At 34.7% G+C, this 17566-nt stretch overlaps 1 protein-coding gene across 1 annotated transcript; it reads right to left on the bottom strand.

Moving 5' to 3' along the window:
* Positions 1–12805: 12805 nt before the first annotated feature.
* On the bottom strand, positions 12806–16282 carry LOC109162457. The gene is made up of 9 exons (XM_019311159.1): positions 16142–16282; positions 15565–15623; positions 15354–15481; positions 15182–15269; positions 14974–15106; positions 13875–14156; positions 13506–13742; positions 13280–13406; positions 12806–12996 (listed from the first exon to the last, which is right to left on the bottom strand). Exons 1-9 carry the CDS (start codon positions 16280–16282, stop codon positions 12806–12808), a joined length of 1386 nt encoding a protein of 461 aa, XP_019166704.1.
* Between the last annotated feature and the right edge of the window lie 1284 nt (positions 16283–17566).

The following is a 17566-nucleotide window of genomic DNA, read 5'->3' as shown; positions in this document are numbered from 1 at the left end:
GTTGAGTTGCCTTTTCCGACATTAGTGACGATTCTTTTAACTGTCGTGGATACTCGGAGGTTGGCTATTAATAATGATGGATAGTTAAAATTAATTCGTGATGGATGGTGTGTTTGGGAAACTTGAAAGAAGAAACAAGAGTGACTCATCTGTTGCAAAGGAAGAGAAGATAGTCATTATAACGTGCACCATATACTAGTCCAGGATCCTGTTGAATGGCACTGACAACTTTGCAAGTTTAAGGAAATAAAGTTATGTATTTGTTAGTAGTTATAATTTTTGACATAATGATAAATATTTGATTTGACCTCTATTACTATAGTAGGTCCGTGTTTGAACATTGAACCCCTATGGGGATTGTTGGGCGGATAGGAACAAATCTAATTTTCTTGTCACCACTCTCTCTTAAATGTATATATATCCAATCAATTAATAATAAATGTTATATAAACATTTAGAGTAAATATCATTTCTTTGACTATCATAACTGAGATTAACTAAAGCACTTGTAATCCTTGACTATTGATTTTTTTCAATTTAGGTGCATGACTTTCTAACTAATATCACTTTTGATCCTTCGGTCCAATTTTTCGGCCACATATTATCGAAATTCTAACCGGAAAAATATTGCATTGTAATTAGAAGGGTATTTTAGCCTTTACAAATTTATTTCATTTTCTTTTTTTTTTATGCCGCAAAAATAATGCAACAGTGATTAGTATTCGAGGGATTATTCTACCAGATTTTTTTTTGAAAGGTTCTACCCGATTTTGTAGTTGTGTAATTGAATTCCTCTTCTTCTAGAGGTATTTGAAAAGTTTTAAGTATAATTTTTAACCAGAATTTTAAAACCATAAGTGGGATAGCATGTTTTAGTAATTATTTGGAAGAAATTGCTTAATGTGCTGACAAAGTTAAGAAAGAAGAAAAAACATAAAAGAGAAAAATAAAATAAATTTGAAAGGATCAAAATACCATTCTAATTACATCACAATATTTTTTCGATTGAAATTTCGGTAAGATGTGGCCGAAAAATTGGATCAAATGACCATAAGTGATAATAGTTAAAAAATCATGCACCTAAATTGAAAAAAACAATAATCAAGGATCAAAAGTGCTTCACTTATAATAGTCTAGGATCAAAAGTGATATTTACTCTAAACATTTAATAAAATTCTTTATCAATCAACTTTTATATTTTAAGATAAATATAATAATTAATATTTAAAAAAAAAAAAAAAAAAAGGTGAGGGTGACTGCACCAACGACAAACGTGGATTTGAAAAGTATATTCATGGAAAGTTTTGCTCTCCAGTTTCCACGAACTTTACCAAATTTTATCCCTTTCATTTAGCTTCTTGTGTAAAAGTACATTCTCCAGTTTTGGTTTTAGCATGCGCATATTTTTCCAAAATTGATGTAAAATAAAAATGTAAGTCATTATTTTCTTCTCCCAAAAGATTGAATCGCCAACCCCAAGGGTCCCACATCCCGGTCCAACAGAACAGAGGGCATTTTTAGGGCACACAATCACAATGCATTGTGCGCCCTAGTACATGATATAATAATTAGTAAATCACAGTGGTTCACGGTGACCCAATGGCTCAGTAGACATGCCACACTGCCGCTGTCGAGATTCAACCTTGGTCTCTTCTCTCAAATATTGCCTACTGAACCAGTGAGCTAAGCCCGTGCGGGCATAGACATCATTATTTTGAAAAGATTTGTTATTGATTTAGCTATGTCTAGTAGATTTAGATTCTCTTATAAATGGATTACGTATATTTTTATGATAGAGAAAATTACACTTTTGGTCCTGTAACTATTGTGGTCTTGTTAATTTCAATACTTGACTTTAAAAACTAACAATTTAGTCCTGTAACTATGCAATTTTTAACACATTTAGTCATCTCGGCCAAATTACCGGCCAAATATCACCGGAAAAACTTAACCCTTTTTAAATTATTTATTCATGAGGGCAAAATAGTCAATTCAAGTCATCTCCTTTTCCCTTTCACCTGCTCGCCGTCTGATTCAAATCACATGCTGGCCGGAATTATTTCTCAGTTGCCGTCGTCGTCGTAATAACCACCAAAGCTTAAAATTAATGTTTGCCGGTGAACCGGTTCGAAGCAATGTCCATCAGCATTAACTAACTGTTTCAGCCCAGGTTTTCCGACAATTCAAACGTGAAATTGTTGCCCCAAACCTGCAAAACTTTGAAAGATCTGACCTCCTGCCGTATATTAGTTTTGAATTTTTTGATAGCTTTCGTATTTTTGTTTTTTGTTTTGTTTTTTTGTTTTTTTCCATTCTGGATTTTAAATTTTGTGGATGAATATGGAGGAAATGATGTTAGCCTGTGTTCATGTGTCCAGCCAATTTCTTTGATGTTTATATACATATACATATCAAAATGGGGGAAATGATGTTTCCGGCGGTGGTGGACTTATGTGTTCCATATTCACCCTGGGTTCACGTATCCTGTGCCAATGGATGGGGATGAAATCGCCATAGTAATACTCAAAGCTCTGAGGCAATCTATTCCTTTCGCCGTTCAACTCCATGACCGCCGCATCTTCCGCCATTGCTTGCCGTAGACGGTGAACACCATGTCATGTCCCTTCCGGTTGAAGATGTCGAACACGACGTTCCGATTGCGAGACCCGAACTCCACCCCCTGTGTGTGGAGAACCTCCTTAGCTAGGTCCGGTGAGATTGTCGCAGAATTTCTTCGCGTACTGGGTGTGATTGTGGTGGTTCAAATCATCCCCTTCCAGAAGCCAGTTCCTGAACACCGGCACCGGAAGTAGCCCCGGCGGAAGCTTGTACTTCTTTCCGCGAAGCTTAGAGATAACAATGGCAATTTATTTTGTTAATTAACTAGTATTTGACCCGTACGATGCACGAGATGTTATTTAAACATTTTTAATTGTGTGTATTTTATGTTAAGATTTGTGTGATATATTGAGGAATACAGCGCCAAAACGTATGAAAATTGTATGTTACTAATAGTTGCAAGGTGTTGGTAATATAAAAACAATACATTACAAAATTACAAATTATTGAAAACTTCATGATATACAACATTAGTGGTTGATGTAGTAGTTGAACTTGAGTCTTTTACAATCAGTATTTTCAGACCGTCTGGATTATTAACCGAGATGCAGCTACGTACAACTGACCGTGTACAAAAACTGGTTTCTTTAGTATTAACCCTACATGAGACAACGTTTGGCCTTGACTTTTGTTTATGGTCATCGCATATGAAAGCATCTGATGAGGTCATGACGACAACAATTTAAAAGATCATTATGTTGGTCCAAAAATTATGAAGAAGAAGGTCCTAGAAGGCTCATTGAACATATTCATCATTGAAATGAAGTCATGTAGTTATTTTAGTTATTTAAAATGCATTTATGTTAAAATTTAATATTAGGAGACTCTTAACTCTTTGTTTTCCATTTGAAAGTTATGTATTAGCCTATATAAAGGCTAAACACAACCAGAATTTGAGAGATAGAGATGAATGAAGTTGAATGAAAGAAATGCTTAGGCATTTTGTTGTCTCTCTTGTGTGTTGAGAGATGTTATTCTAGGCTTATCAAGATAATACCAATCTTGTGGTGCCATCCATTCTGATGAGGACAACCAAAGGCTCAAAGATCAACATACAAATAAGAGAAGTCACAATTACAAGTTCAAAAGCTAAGAAATTGCGACGGGTTGTAAATGGATTAATCCATGCAATTTGCCAAAAATAAGTGAGGAATTAATCTAAATGGTCCAAATTTTCGTGGCTGCATTGGGACAATTCAAATGAAGCTAAACTCAATCCATTAAGGCAAATAAATTCTCATTTAGTATAGTTTTAATATTATTCATGTGCTATATTTAATTTATTTTAGGTTACATGTCTAGGATGAATGAATACCATTCATTGCCTTGTAATGGAGTCTTTTGATCTCCTTGAGAGTTATGTATTAGCCTATTTAAAGGCTAAGAACAATCAGAATTTTAAAGATAGAGATGAATGAAGTTGAATGAAAGAAATGCTTAGGCATTTTGTTGTCTCTCTTGTGTGTTGAGAGATGTTATTCTAGGCTTATCAAGATAATACCAATCTTGTGGTGCCATCCATTCCTTATCACCTAGGACCAAGGTGTGGCGGAAATATCTTTATAGAAAAACACAAAAATAATCCCCCAAACCAACCCCTACATCAACCAATTCCATCTCCAACACCCTCAAACCGTAATTGTTGTTCCTGCTGTTTTGGTGAGGAAAAGATCGGGCAACCGAAGGAATCTTTGGTGAATCGAATCTTGAGTTCATCCCCCAAAGATCCGTATCAGCATCAATGGGAATTGCCTTCGTTGAAACTTGAACGGCAATCTTGGATCCGAGGGTGACATTGACATTCGGGGAATTAACACTTTTGTACCTTTGTTGGGACCAGTGAGAAGCTCGCATTCAATAACATGGTTTGCTAACTTTGTGATTATCAACCGAGTTCCATTGCACAACCCAAGAGAATGGTCAATATTTCTCATTAACATTACTGGTGAGCCAATTTTCAAATTCAGTGTATGATTTGGTAGACCCGACACACGAATGCTGTTTAGAAATTCCGGGGTGTGTACAGCTCCAAGTATACCATTATCACCGTCGGCTTTGCATACTGCGTCTGAACTATAGTAGGACCTGCTTTCGGCATTATGCAACACAGTCATATATTCATTAACTGCGTTGACAACGTCCAGCGTTGGTGCAAGTATAGCACGACCTATCAGATGCTCGGGGTCAGTGTTTCCAATTGCAAACATTGGAAATGTACTTTCCACAATTGCTTTAATGTCGTCCCCCCCGGATGATACTAACATGTGATTAGGTATTTGAACCTCTGCGAATCCGTCATTCCGCCCACCAAGCTTTCCATCACCGATATTGGCAATCCAATTAGCAAACTCTTGTAATGCCTGGCGGTTCACACCGTTGTGTACCGAACTTAGCTTGAGGTTTTTAGTCAATCTTAAAACTTTGCAACTATCCCATAAATATGATGAATTTATAGCGGACGAAACAATATCTTGCCGTGTACCTTTTGGAACTACTGGAAGAATTTGGCGGAAATCTCCACCCAGGACAATTGTTTTACCACCAAACGTCTTCATTTCACTGTTAGGGTCAACAAAACGCAACAAATCCCGCATGGTTCGATCTAACGCTTCAAAGCAATGTTTGTGCATCATGGGAGCTTCATCCCAAATTATCAAGCTCGTTTTTATCAACAATTCAGCCAAGTCGCTACCTTGTTTAATGTTACAGGTAGAGTCCTCATTTATTGCAATAGGTATTGCAAATCTCGAGTGAGCAGTTCGGCCACCTGGTAACAACAAAGAAGCTATGCCACTTGATGCGACATTTAAAACGATCTGCCTTTGCACCGGACTGCAGCGGATAACGCTCTCCATAAAAAAGTCTTTCCTGTTCCACCATATCCATAAACAAAAAATAATCCACCTTTATTGGTTGCAATATCTTGGATAACAGTATAAAAAATGAGATCCCGTTCTTCTGTTAGTTTGGCACACATCAGTTCAGAATCTGTCTTCAGTTGTTCCGAATTGTAACTCAATTCTTCAAAAACCAATCGATTTTGAAACAACCTTGTATTATCAGTACTTGGAGTGGGCATCAGAGGGAAGTCTTTTAAAGACTTGTTCTGTTGCCCCAACAGGTTTTCCAATTCCAATAATCCAAAGTTCTTTTTCTCTTCCTCTGTTAAAACCAAATCTGTTGCAATAGCAACATCCAAATTGTTATATGTATAACGTAAGAAAATTGTTGAAAAGTATATTGTATAAAAAAAAAGTTATTTTACCTTGTTGTTTTAATATTCTTCTTTGATAGTGTTGAGCATCTTCACACAGATGTTGCCAAACTTGATTCCAAACATTTTCGGGTCTAATAATTGAGGATGATGTTAGTAAAACAACAAATAGCTTCCTCAATGAATATGCAGTTGACCAGTAGCTTGCCTCATTTATAGCATCAATGTACTCTTTATCGTCGTCTAGCAATCCATGCGCATAACACGCATCTCTAAAGGTCAAGTACTCAACACCGTTAACTGTCCTAATATCTTTGAAACTTTTTGGACCACAGACTATGTTCAATAGACACCTCAAATAATATATTTCACCTGAAGCTGGAGGTACATAGAATATTCGACCAATTAAGGTTCTATTGGTCTTTCTTGGATGCCATTCACGGATGTCTTTTTTCCAAACAAATTTGGTAGGCATCTCAATGTAAGTCAACAAACTCGCTTCTTTGAACTTCTGGTTGGCTAAAACCATGCATTAAACATACTTTGACCAACGATTTCTCTATTGAGTACATTATCAATAGTATCATCGTCTTGGAAAACAACTGATTGGCAATCCGGCAAGTGGAAGCTTAATCGCTCAACCGGGGGAGTTCTATACTGGACTTCAAAACTAAACAATTTCCAAGCTACTTCGCATGAAGATACGTATCTGCAATCATAATACATGTTTATCTCATCCACAATCTCATTACCCGCTTCATCCATCGAAGTCTTATAAAACTCAGCAGTTACACGGTCGTTGCCCTTGTTTACATACTTGAAGTCTTGATTGACCTAGATTGGTTACACCACTCTACATTAATGTGAGATTTGTATTTCAAAAGCAAGTACCGATTATGTGGTACAACATATCTATTATCCAACTCTATTCCATTCTTTTTGATTGTCCTCTTATCATCCCTTCTTCGATACAACGGGTAACCATCTTGGTCAAAATGTGATGCATCAATGAATCTTTTTGGAAAATGCTTTGAACACTTGCCATTTGCCATGCACGGGGATTTACTCCTTGCAGCACCGCATGGGCCGTGCAGCATGAATTCTTCGACAGCTTTGTAATACTCAATGTCTGAACGCTTGTCGGGAATCTCGGCTGAAATGATCGTGTCCATAAAAGCCGAGTTGGCAAAGTCATTGGTCGCTTGTAGGAACAGTAATATGTGAGCATGCGGAAGACCACGCTTTTGAAATTCAATTGTGTATATTACTGTCAGAAAGGCATTCATATTGTTAGATAGCAGCTTCATATAATAATAATTATTATTCTGAAAAATGACACTTATAAACAACTGCACTACGCACCTGCCTTTACGCGACCAAATAGTTTCCCATTTTTTATTTCTTTAATTAAACAGTCTAGCTTCAGTTTGAAAACACGGCAGACAATGCCGGGACGATCTTCAGCTTTCAAGTTTCTTTTCTCCAAGAATCGTTGTATCTCGGGCCATTTAGGATTACATGTAAAAGTAATAAACAGATTTGGATAACCTATGAATCTGCAAATTGCCATGGCGTCTTGATAGTTTTGTATCATGTATCTTGCTCCTCCAGTGAAACTTGATGGTAATATTATTCTTTTCCCTTGAGATCTGGGTTGAACTTCACACCTCAAAGCTTTTTGATTTGACCTAATATAGAGCAACCTCGAAGATTCAACCATAGTATACGCATCAACCAAGAATTGTTGGAATACATTATTGTTGAGATCTCATTTGATCTTTCGTGGATACAGAACGCGAAGTACTCTCTTTGTGAAACACTCTTTCTTGCAAAATCTTGTTTTGCACCAAGTGTTGCAAAATGTATATCTTCTCGAAAACCATCCTCCCCGTATGGAAATAAGATTGGGTATTGCAATGGTAAATAGGCCGGGTTTAATTCATTTATTCGTTTCAGGGCTCCAGACCTACACTCGACAACAATATCCCGTTGACCCATGTAAGGGTCTATATCTCCAACAATGAGTGCAGCAACCTCGGAAGTAGTTGGTAACGCATAAGTCCTGGCATCTTTAGTCCTCTTTCCTATTAATCTCATTCTAATTTGACTTTGAGGATTAGACTCCAGACACGACTTGGCCATTCGGAATGACTTAACCAACACATTGTGTTCATCTAGCACTTGCTTAATGTCATGTACTACCTCACTATGCAATGCAGAACCATTGTTTTCAGCCCTAAAAAAGGAAGAATATATAATATAAGATACTCTGTATTAACTAATGATATACCAAAAATATTTCAGTAACACAAAAGAGTATACCTCAAAGAGTTTAAGCGATTTTCTATCTCATTCTCTGTATCGTGAATGTATAATTGGGAAAATTTCGGTTGAATGCCATGTGAAGGTAATAAGCTTCCAATCCGATGAAAATTTTGACCATTTATACGGAATATCGGCGGCGATGTTCCGTTGTTAATAGTTCTATCAATTTTTCCACCCATCGACGTAAAGCAAAACATGCTGTTATATGACCTTATATTCTTTAAAAAACATTTGTTTTTATCGTTTGATGTAAAGAATAGCTCATACAGCTTTTGAGGAGGCTTTGTCATAAATGGCAACTTTATTTTACCATTGACACAACACGCAGAGTATTTTGGACTTTCACATGACTTTGAATTGCTTGACCGTTCATTGTACCAAAAAAATGAATTACAATGCTCGCAAAGATACTCTGGATCACCAAGATCAAAATAAAAATCTTAAAAATATATATATATTAGTTAGCATGATAATGTATTTTACTGTAGTCCAAATATAATACGTTTTTGTCCTACCACATTTCATATGAACTCACCATTAACTGAGGGCATATTGTCATGTAACGGTTCAACAACTTCCTGAAAGTCTGGCAACAAATTTCGGTAATGCGGGATGGTTTCACTCTCCGGCTCTACCAGGATTGTTTGCATATTATTGTCATTTGTAATGCAACAATTACTTTCCATCCCTAAAAGAACAATATCCAATTATAATTAATTTGGTTATATATTAAATTAAGCATTATAAATGTGTGACAATTAAAAACCTCTTCTTGAATATATATTTATACCTATTTGCGACTCTGGCGATAGATTTAAGTCAAAGCAGAAACTTGGACGGTCAGATGTAGGTGAATTGCTGAGGAACACATTGACTTGACCGCAATTTGCTTTAATAAAAAATATTTTTTAATAAGATTTGTTAGATTAATAACTATTCAATTTGACTATATATATAATTCATTAGTAATCTTATTACAATATATTTGAGGAACTTCATACCATTTGATATGTTGCTAAATGGCATTCTGCTACTCAATTCTTGCGTTGGTGTATTATGTATGGTCATCCGTAACGGAGAAGATATTGTGCATTGCAACAACAACGATTATTATTAACCAATAGAAAATTATAAATGACTACAGGATTCGTAATTAGAATGTGTAGTTTAATATAAGGAATAAATACATCGATGGAGTCGAAATTTTTATACCTAGTTGTGAATCTGGGGTTCTATTTAAGTCGAACAAATGATTGTGGCGCTTCGTAATAGGTGCTTTTTCACGAGCACCGTCAACCCGAGCGATATTTTCTTTAATTATATAAGAGCCGTACAAAACACTTGTTAGGATGTTAATTATCACATTTGAAAAAATATTTATAGTTGTTAAAATGTTTGTTTATGTTCGTACTATTGGATATGTTGCTTAATGGTATTCTGCTACCCAAATCTTGCAAAGGGGAATTCCGAATTGCGGTTGAAGCTGTGAATTTCATAACCAACAGATCTTAACAACAATTAATTATATAATTTCACTATCATATAGAACACACTTACCATTTGTCACAATACTTAAATGTGTACTTAGCGAACTTTGGAAAACACCACGTAGGGGTGTACGATTGTGTGTATTGTTGCTGCATTCAATGGACGACATGTACGATGCATCCATGACAGTACAATTTTCATTCTCTGTAAAGGAAAAAAACAATGATATAACCATACATGATATGTTTGGTACCTCAATTTTTTGAATACATACGGAATCATAATAATAGATGGGTTTACTTTAATTATAATTAAAGTATTAATATTAAACTAATATTAATACTTTACTATTTCACAATAATACCATTTTATTATATCAATATAATATATCTTAATATTATATAATATAATATCATTATTTGTTACTACTAATAATATAATACTTTTAGCATGTTCTAATAACTTTTAATGTGTAATGTTATAAACATTTGATGGTAACAAATCGCAATAATAACAAATTAGTATAAGAATATTAATGATGAAGATTAATGTTAGTCAAACAATTATAATAATTATAAGAAGAATAAACATAAAAATGTTAATAATAATAATAATAATAATAATAATAATAATAATAATAATAATAATATTAATAATAATTTGAAAGTTAACAATTTCTGGGCTGTTTTAACTCTATTTAATAATAATAATAATAATAATAATAATTGTAATAGACAATTTTGGCAATCACACCGTGATGTAGGCAGAAGGCGTCGCTTTACTAATCTCCTAGAAGGCTCTATTGTGAGCCCAAGTCGCCGGTGAATGACGGTGGTTTCTCTCACTAAAAATGGACATGATAAAGGGTTTAGGGTTCGATTTTGAGACTTGATTAAGGTATTAATCGTTTCTCGACGGTCATTTCCTATCTCTTGGCTATGGATTGACGATGAAGATTAAGGTACTGTGAAGCATTCACTCACCCAAAGCTTTCACAACTACTACCACTCTGAGTGTTCATAGTAGTGTCAAAGCAGTAGATCGGAGTTTTCCTAGTGTCAATCATGACATAGAGTTGAATCCGGTGAACAATATACTCGCCGGAGTGCATGGGTAGCTAGGGATCTCCAAGGTGAACAGAAATGTGTGCGATGTTATCAGGCGGTCAACCATTTTGGAGAATCGTCTGTTCAAACACACGATTTGGACAATAACAACAAAAAGTGGGTATTGATTTCTAACCCGGCCTGTTCTAAGTTTTCAGATCTAAGTCTCGTTTATATACTATTTTTCTTTTCACTCCAATTTAATGGTACACATGCATATGGATTTTGGTAACCTGGAAATCTATCTGATGAGTTTTATTTGATGCGATTAATTTTGTGTTTCGATAACAGATACAATCCGTTAATATGGGTTGAGGTCGTTTTTAATCTTTTTAGTAGAGTTAAAAAAAAATTGTATAATACTTGTATAAACTAAGACCGAATAGTATAATAAATATAGAAGTTAATAGATTTACCTTGGTTGCTGCTGGGATGCTTGCGCTTCGAACCAATTGTGGTTGAAGATGTAAGTTTCCTCATGTACTCTAGGTGAGATGAATTGCCCGGTTTAGGATTTGTGTAGGTGTGGTGCTTAATAGAGGTTAATAATATCTAATTGTTGAATATATAGGTGTAAAGTAGTCAATTAATATTTGGAGACAACATTGGAAAATGGCAATTATAATTGCTTTTGGAATACTAAAAGGTTTTGATCAGCTACTTAATTAATGCAATGTGCCATCAATATATTAGCTCATTGATATTCTTACTACTTGTTTTTTCGTACTAAACTGAAATTAACAACTTTTTTTGGATTCTAATAATGTTTATTATTTATCTAATATATGTTGCTTTCCAGGCAACAAACAGTTGGGTCATCTAATGTAAGTGAGTTAAATTTTTATGCCAATAAGTTGCTTTGGGTTTGACATCAAAAGCAACTATTAACTGGATGACCCTGAGTGGAATAGAGCACAGACTTAATAGATGTTGTGATATGTTTTTAGCACATAATGGGAATTGTACTAAAGAGGTTGTTACGCTTGGGTCAGAGATAAGTTTTACATTTATCAAATTGGTTTAATATAATGTTCTTTACGTTGAGTATAATATTCTTCCAGTTTGGTTCGTACATTAGGTGATGTTTATAAGATTTAATTCAGTGAATTGAAATTCTCCAATTGCAGGGAAGATGCTAACAATTTGTACTCAACTCTAAGTCTTTGAGTAGTCTTCCTAATAACAAAGAGGCTATCAAGACTATTGTAGAAACAGTTACTACGCACGGCTCAAAGATAAGTTTTAACAGACTTACAAATCTCTATATAATGTTATTAACAACAATAATACCCTTTCATTGTTCCTAATTTAGATGGTGTTTATAATGAGTTACCCGGCTAATTCCAAATTTGGTCACTACAGGTAAGCTGCTACAACAACGGTCCTCACCTAACATTAATTTAGGAGGCTTCCTAATAACAAAGTTGGTGAAATCAAAGGGTAATTCACTATTCAGCACTAAGTCCATAATTAACTTTGTGATCTTAATCCATGTGTTAGAAATTGACTATGATGTGGCTGCCATTACTAATTTTAATCAATCACTTGTTGGTTAAACTGCAGGTAGGATGCTATCAAGCAAATGTTGCATAAAGGACCTAGAAGTTCACTTAAAAGGACTTTGAAGTGAGCTTTAAGATGACAGAGGCTGGTATGTTTAAGCCCTTAGTTTTAAACCTATTTTAATGACTTTTACTTTATCAAACTTCTAAGGGTGTTGAGTAGTCAGCAAGGGTTGCAACTGTACTTTTTTAATACTACATTCAAATTTTCAAGTTAGAGTACACTATTACTTTTGATGGTTTCTATACACTATTAAAATTTGATATTCTGTTTACATTATTAGTGGAGTTAATTTTGGATGACAATGAGTTGCTTTGCTGTTAGTATTTAATGTAAGGGAATTGTTAATTATCCAACAAAATGGAGGATTAGAATTATTAGCTGGAGCTTAGAAAAGATAGAATAATATTTTACCATTAAAAATGACATTACATTAATCTACCATAATGTTCTGCCTCTAAACAGTAGTCCTACAACTGTGTATTACATTTCACTCCAAATACAATTTGATGGTCTGTTTGCTAGATGTTATCTGCATCTTCAACTGATTTGTGTGCCACCACTTTCCATTTTTAGTGATATCTCTACCATCTTCTTCATTTTGTTCTGCCATGTCAGCCATCTCTTGACATATTTTACCATACATCTGCATTCTTTTTCCATCATTTGTGGCACCACTCCCTGAAAAAAAAACAATTCTGCAAAAGGAATATAACAAATCCAGTACCAATAACAGCTCCTAGGGACAAATTGTGAGCATTCATAAAAAAACAATGATTTAGGAATCTAATCCTAAATGATTGAAAGTTTCAGTCTAGCTGTTTGAGTGACACATCAAAAATGTCAACATAAAAACCATTGTTACAAAAAAGAGTCCAATAGAGCACATTGTCAATCATTAAAGTCATTACACATCTGCTTCCTTCTCAATCTTGACCACACATTCCTTGCATTTTTTTTGAACTTTGTGTGCTTGAAAATTCATCGATTAGTGATCTCTTGACTGTTCCATTCTCAATACTATTCTCTGCATTGAGTCTCTGTGCAACAACATGGAGTGGACTTTCAGCTTCATTTGCTTGGTCTGCTTCCTACAAAATCAGAAGTTCAAACTGTATAAGTCACCAATAATATTAAACTATAAACTAATTGGTACAACATGTTATTCGGTAACCCCAAGATAAGTATACCTCTAGATCCCATAGGTCCTCATCTGTAAGCTCCAACTCCAACTTTGAACTGAGATCCCTGTCCCTTACTCCTATTAGTTCTGGTGCATGCTTTGCTACAATCTTTTCATCAGTGATGATCCTCATAACAGGGAAAGCATTGAGATAATTCTGGAACTGTTCTTTGCGAACGGCAATTCGAAATAGGAGATTCAGTCCAATTAGAGTCTCGAGCTCCTTAGGTAGCCCCTTCCTTCCCTACATAAAAAGTTAGTATAGATTTTAATTTTCCTATATACCATATGTGAAACAGTATTTGAAACCACAACTTTTCTGGTTCAGGTACTACTAAGTTAATAGTCTAGCTAAGATTGAAATATAGTTTTGTACCTTAGTATGGGTATCCTTCAGATCATCCGCGCTAATTCCAAGTAGATCGAGGAACTCCCTGTCCCATAGAAGGAAAGGAGCATTGCCATCCAAGTCCACAACCCTAACCTTAATTCTGTACCTGAGAGTCCCGTCACCCCAATTTCTGTCACATGTACTACACCATAGCCACTTTCCTTTGAGTTTCAGTTTTTTGTTGCAACCCTTTGTTCTACACGAAGCATAGTACCACTCTGGATCATCAATGAATACAATCCTTGCTGCAACCCAAAAATCCCCAAACTGCATAATATATTAGACTGTTAACAGAGTTTATTACAACCCCCCCCCCCACCCCCCACCCCTCCCCATCAGTATATGTGTGATTATATAGTCCAAATCTTCCCATCAATTTTTATCTAACAGTAACTAAACCATCAATATGTGTTTGATTGTGCAGGTTTGGGGGTTAACAGGGAGTATTTGGTACCAAAACAATTAACACCAGCCCTGAAAGAGATAAGTACACACTGGTGGACTGATTAATCTGAATAAGTTATATAGAACACCACATTTGTGTTACTATTTTTCTATCTCATGCTTATTATCTAATACAGGTTAAACAGCCAAGAAATTGGATCTATTGTGTAGCTTTGAGCTGAACTCAAAGCATGGATTGCAATCAAGTAATATCATAGAGGTATATTTTTAATTAACTGAATGAGTTAATAACACAACTGTATACTCTAGAGCGCTGCAGAGTTGTGATATTATTAATGTAGCTCATGCTTTATATTAATTGCAGGTTAAACATGCCAGAAGTTTGTACTAACATGGATTGCAACAAAGTAAAGACATAGAGGTATATTAATAAGTGGCAAAATTACATCTATAAAATCTAAACATTTTTAAGGTGTTGGGTCTAATGTTTAGGTTAATATAATCATTTGCTGTTTTAAAGTATGATACACCTATACTTCATGAGTTAATTTGAATCTAATTGTAAATGCAGACTACATAATCCAGCAGTTAGCATTGTTGTTCAACAAATGTCAGTCAGTTCACAAATGTATACAGTATTAACATGCCAGTAAGTTCACTAATGACTTAACAGTCTTACCTCCTTGTCTCTGTAGATGTCATTGATAGTACGAACTTCCATATCAGCAGATAGGGAAACTGAATAGGAGCTACATTCCTTAAAACTTGACTGGGAAATTATACTGCGCATTGGAGTCTGTTCATGGCTAATACTGTAAAATGATAACATAAAATGAGAATTAATATTAAATGTAAATTTGCAGCTGCAAAAATAAGAATGGAAGTACCTTTTCCTGAACTCCTCAAATGGGGGAGATTCTTGGTTGAAAAGCAGCTGTGTTACATCATAGGAGCTACAAATCTTGACATCACAACCTTTAGGAAATAATGTTGTAGTACAAATTAGAAAGGCTAATTGGTGAATAAGTTAGGACCAGTTATAGGATTTAATCTACTTACTTTTTAGACACACCCTAGCCCTACAAAACTGTATCAACACCAATAATGGCTCTTGTGAAGTAGAATTGTAGAATGCCTCAATTTTGCTTACGTGTTCATCCCACAAAGTACACATTAGTTGTATTCCACTATAAATATTTAGAAAATATATTAGAATAACAGAAATCTCTAAAATATAAAATAAACCATAGGGACAGGAATTCAGTAGTACTCAGTATCTTCAATGGTGAAGTCAATCAGCCTGGAGTTCTTGCCATTGATTAGTTTCTCCTATGGGCAGTGTATTTCAATCACTCGACCAATAACATCTACAAAATAATGCATTAGAGTATAGAATAGTAGACAAAATATTAAATAATTAGAAACCATAGATTGAATGAAAGCACTGATTACCAAATAAGATTTTCTCATCAAGGCCTTCATTAGACTTGATCTCTCTAAAGGTCTTCAGCCGATACATTTTCATAGGAAATTTCACATGCTTTAAATCCTTAACCATAGTCTGATAGTTAAATTTTATCATGTACTTCTGTGGGCTGGTTTTGTATGAGTAAAAATTGGTGATCACACAAAAATTTTTTATAGCATATACTGAACCTTCAGCAAAAGAGCTAAGGTACTTTTCCACGTACTCTTTGGGTATATGAGCATGCAAGAAGGATCACTGTGTATGTGTAATTAACAAAAATAGGGACTGTAAAATATATATAATCTCTGTTTGAATATCGAAAAAAAATACGAACTGTATAAGTAAAACGACTGTCCATCTATTTTTAAAGAGTCCTTACCTCTTCATCATGAAAAACAACCTCTTTTGATCTAAACTTCGATGCATCACTTCTCTCAGGAATCTGATATGCTCGCACCACCCATAGTCTAAGAGCCTGCCTGGTATTCATCGGAGATATCTGGCTAGCAAGGACAAACATTTTGTGTTAGTGAAGAAGAAACAAAGAGGCTGTTGTAGAGGGAGTTTGCGAATGTATTCATTAGTTGTATATGTGTTGTATATATAAGGTCTGATGACCTTTCGTTATTGATCATCATCAATAAATACCTAGAGAATAGGTATGGGTTCGTGGGCTCATTGTCCCATATGCAAAACTAGTTGCCTTAAATACATTCTCTAATCCCATTGGATGGGAGAATGATCTGTTGTAGATATTTTGAAAAAATTAGGTTTTCTATATACTTTAGGTATTATACTGCGTAGACCTTTGGTTTTCCGAAGCAAAAACAATAAATTTCGCGGCTTTGTCCAAAACGTCGACGTTCGGTTTGGGCGGGATTTTTTTGCTCCTATTGTTTTGCTTTAATATATATAGAGATGACACGAAAGAAGAAGGTGGGTCGAATTAGAGTATCAGATGGCGAGCAGGTGCAAGGGAGAAGGAGGTGACTTGAATTGACTATTTTTCCCTCATGAATAAATAATTTAAAAAGGGTTAAATTTTTTCCGGCGATATTTGACCGGTGATTTGGCCGGAGGACTAAATGTGTTAAAAATTGCATAGTTACGGGACTAAATTGTTAGTTTTTAAAGTCAAGTATTGAAATTAACAACACCCCAATAGTTACAGGACCAAAAGTGTAATTTTCTCTTTTATGATATAAAAATGGATAACTCTGTTTGGTAAAATAGTTAGCTTATAGGTCAATTTTAGCTTATTTGACCACTATTAACTTTTTAATATAGTTAAAAAAAAATCAATATAAGTGTTTGGTTAATTAGCTTTTTGTAACTCCAAAATGCTAAAAATCAAAAAGTTGCTCAAAACAACTTTTTCAATTAATTTTTTGAGAAATGAAATTACACCAAACAGCTATTAGTTAACAACTAATTTACCAACCGTCTTTCTACAATCAACTAATGTTGTCAACTAGTTATACCTTCTAATTAATCCAATCAGCTAACAGCTAACAACTTATCAGCTAACAACCATTTACCAAACACGGCCATGTGAATAACAAATTAATTTGTTCCGAAAGTATTGCCATGAAGTTAAGAAAAAGTATATAGGAAAGATTTTGAACAAACATTTGTCTCATATTGAAAAAGTGTAAATATATTTTTTGCATTTTAAAATAATATTATTAGAAGCTTCTTTTTTTTTTTTTTTTTTTTTTTTAAGAAGGTATTCTTTTGCTCACCTACAACGGTGGTTTACAATTTTTTTTAGCAAGACTAGTATTTTTACCTGTGCGATGCACGA

The sequence above is a fragment of the Ipomoea nil genome, unplaced genomic scaffold (assembly GCF_001879475.1).
Source record: "Ipomoea nil cultivar Tokyo-kokei standard unplaced genomic scaffold, Asagao_1.1 scaffold2942, whole genome shotgun sequence".
NCBI lineage: Eukaryota > Viridiplantae > Streptophyta > Magnoliopsida > Solanales > Convolvulaceae > Ipomoea > Ipomoea nil.
Note: the sequence above shows the minus strand (reverse complement) of the source record. Positions and strands in the feature narration are given on the sequence as shown.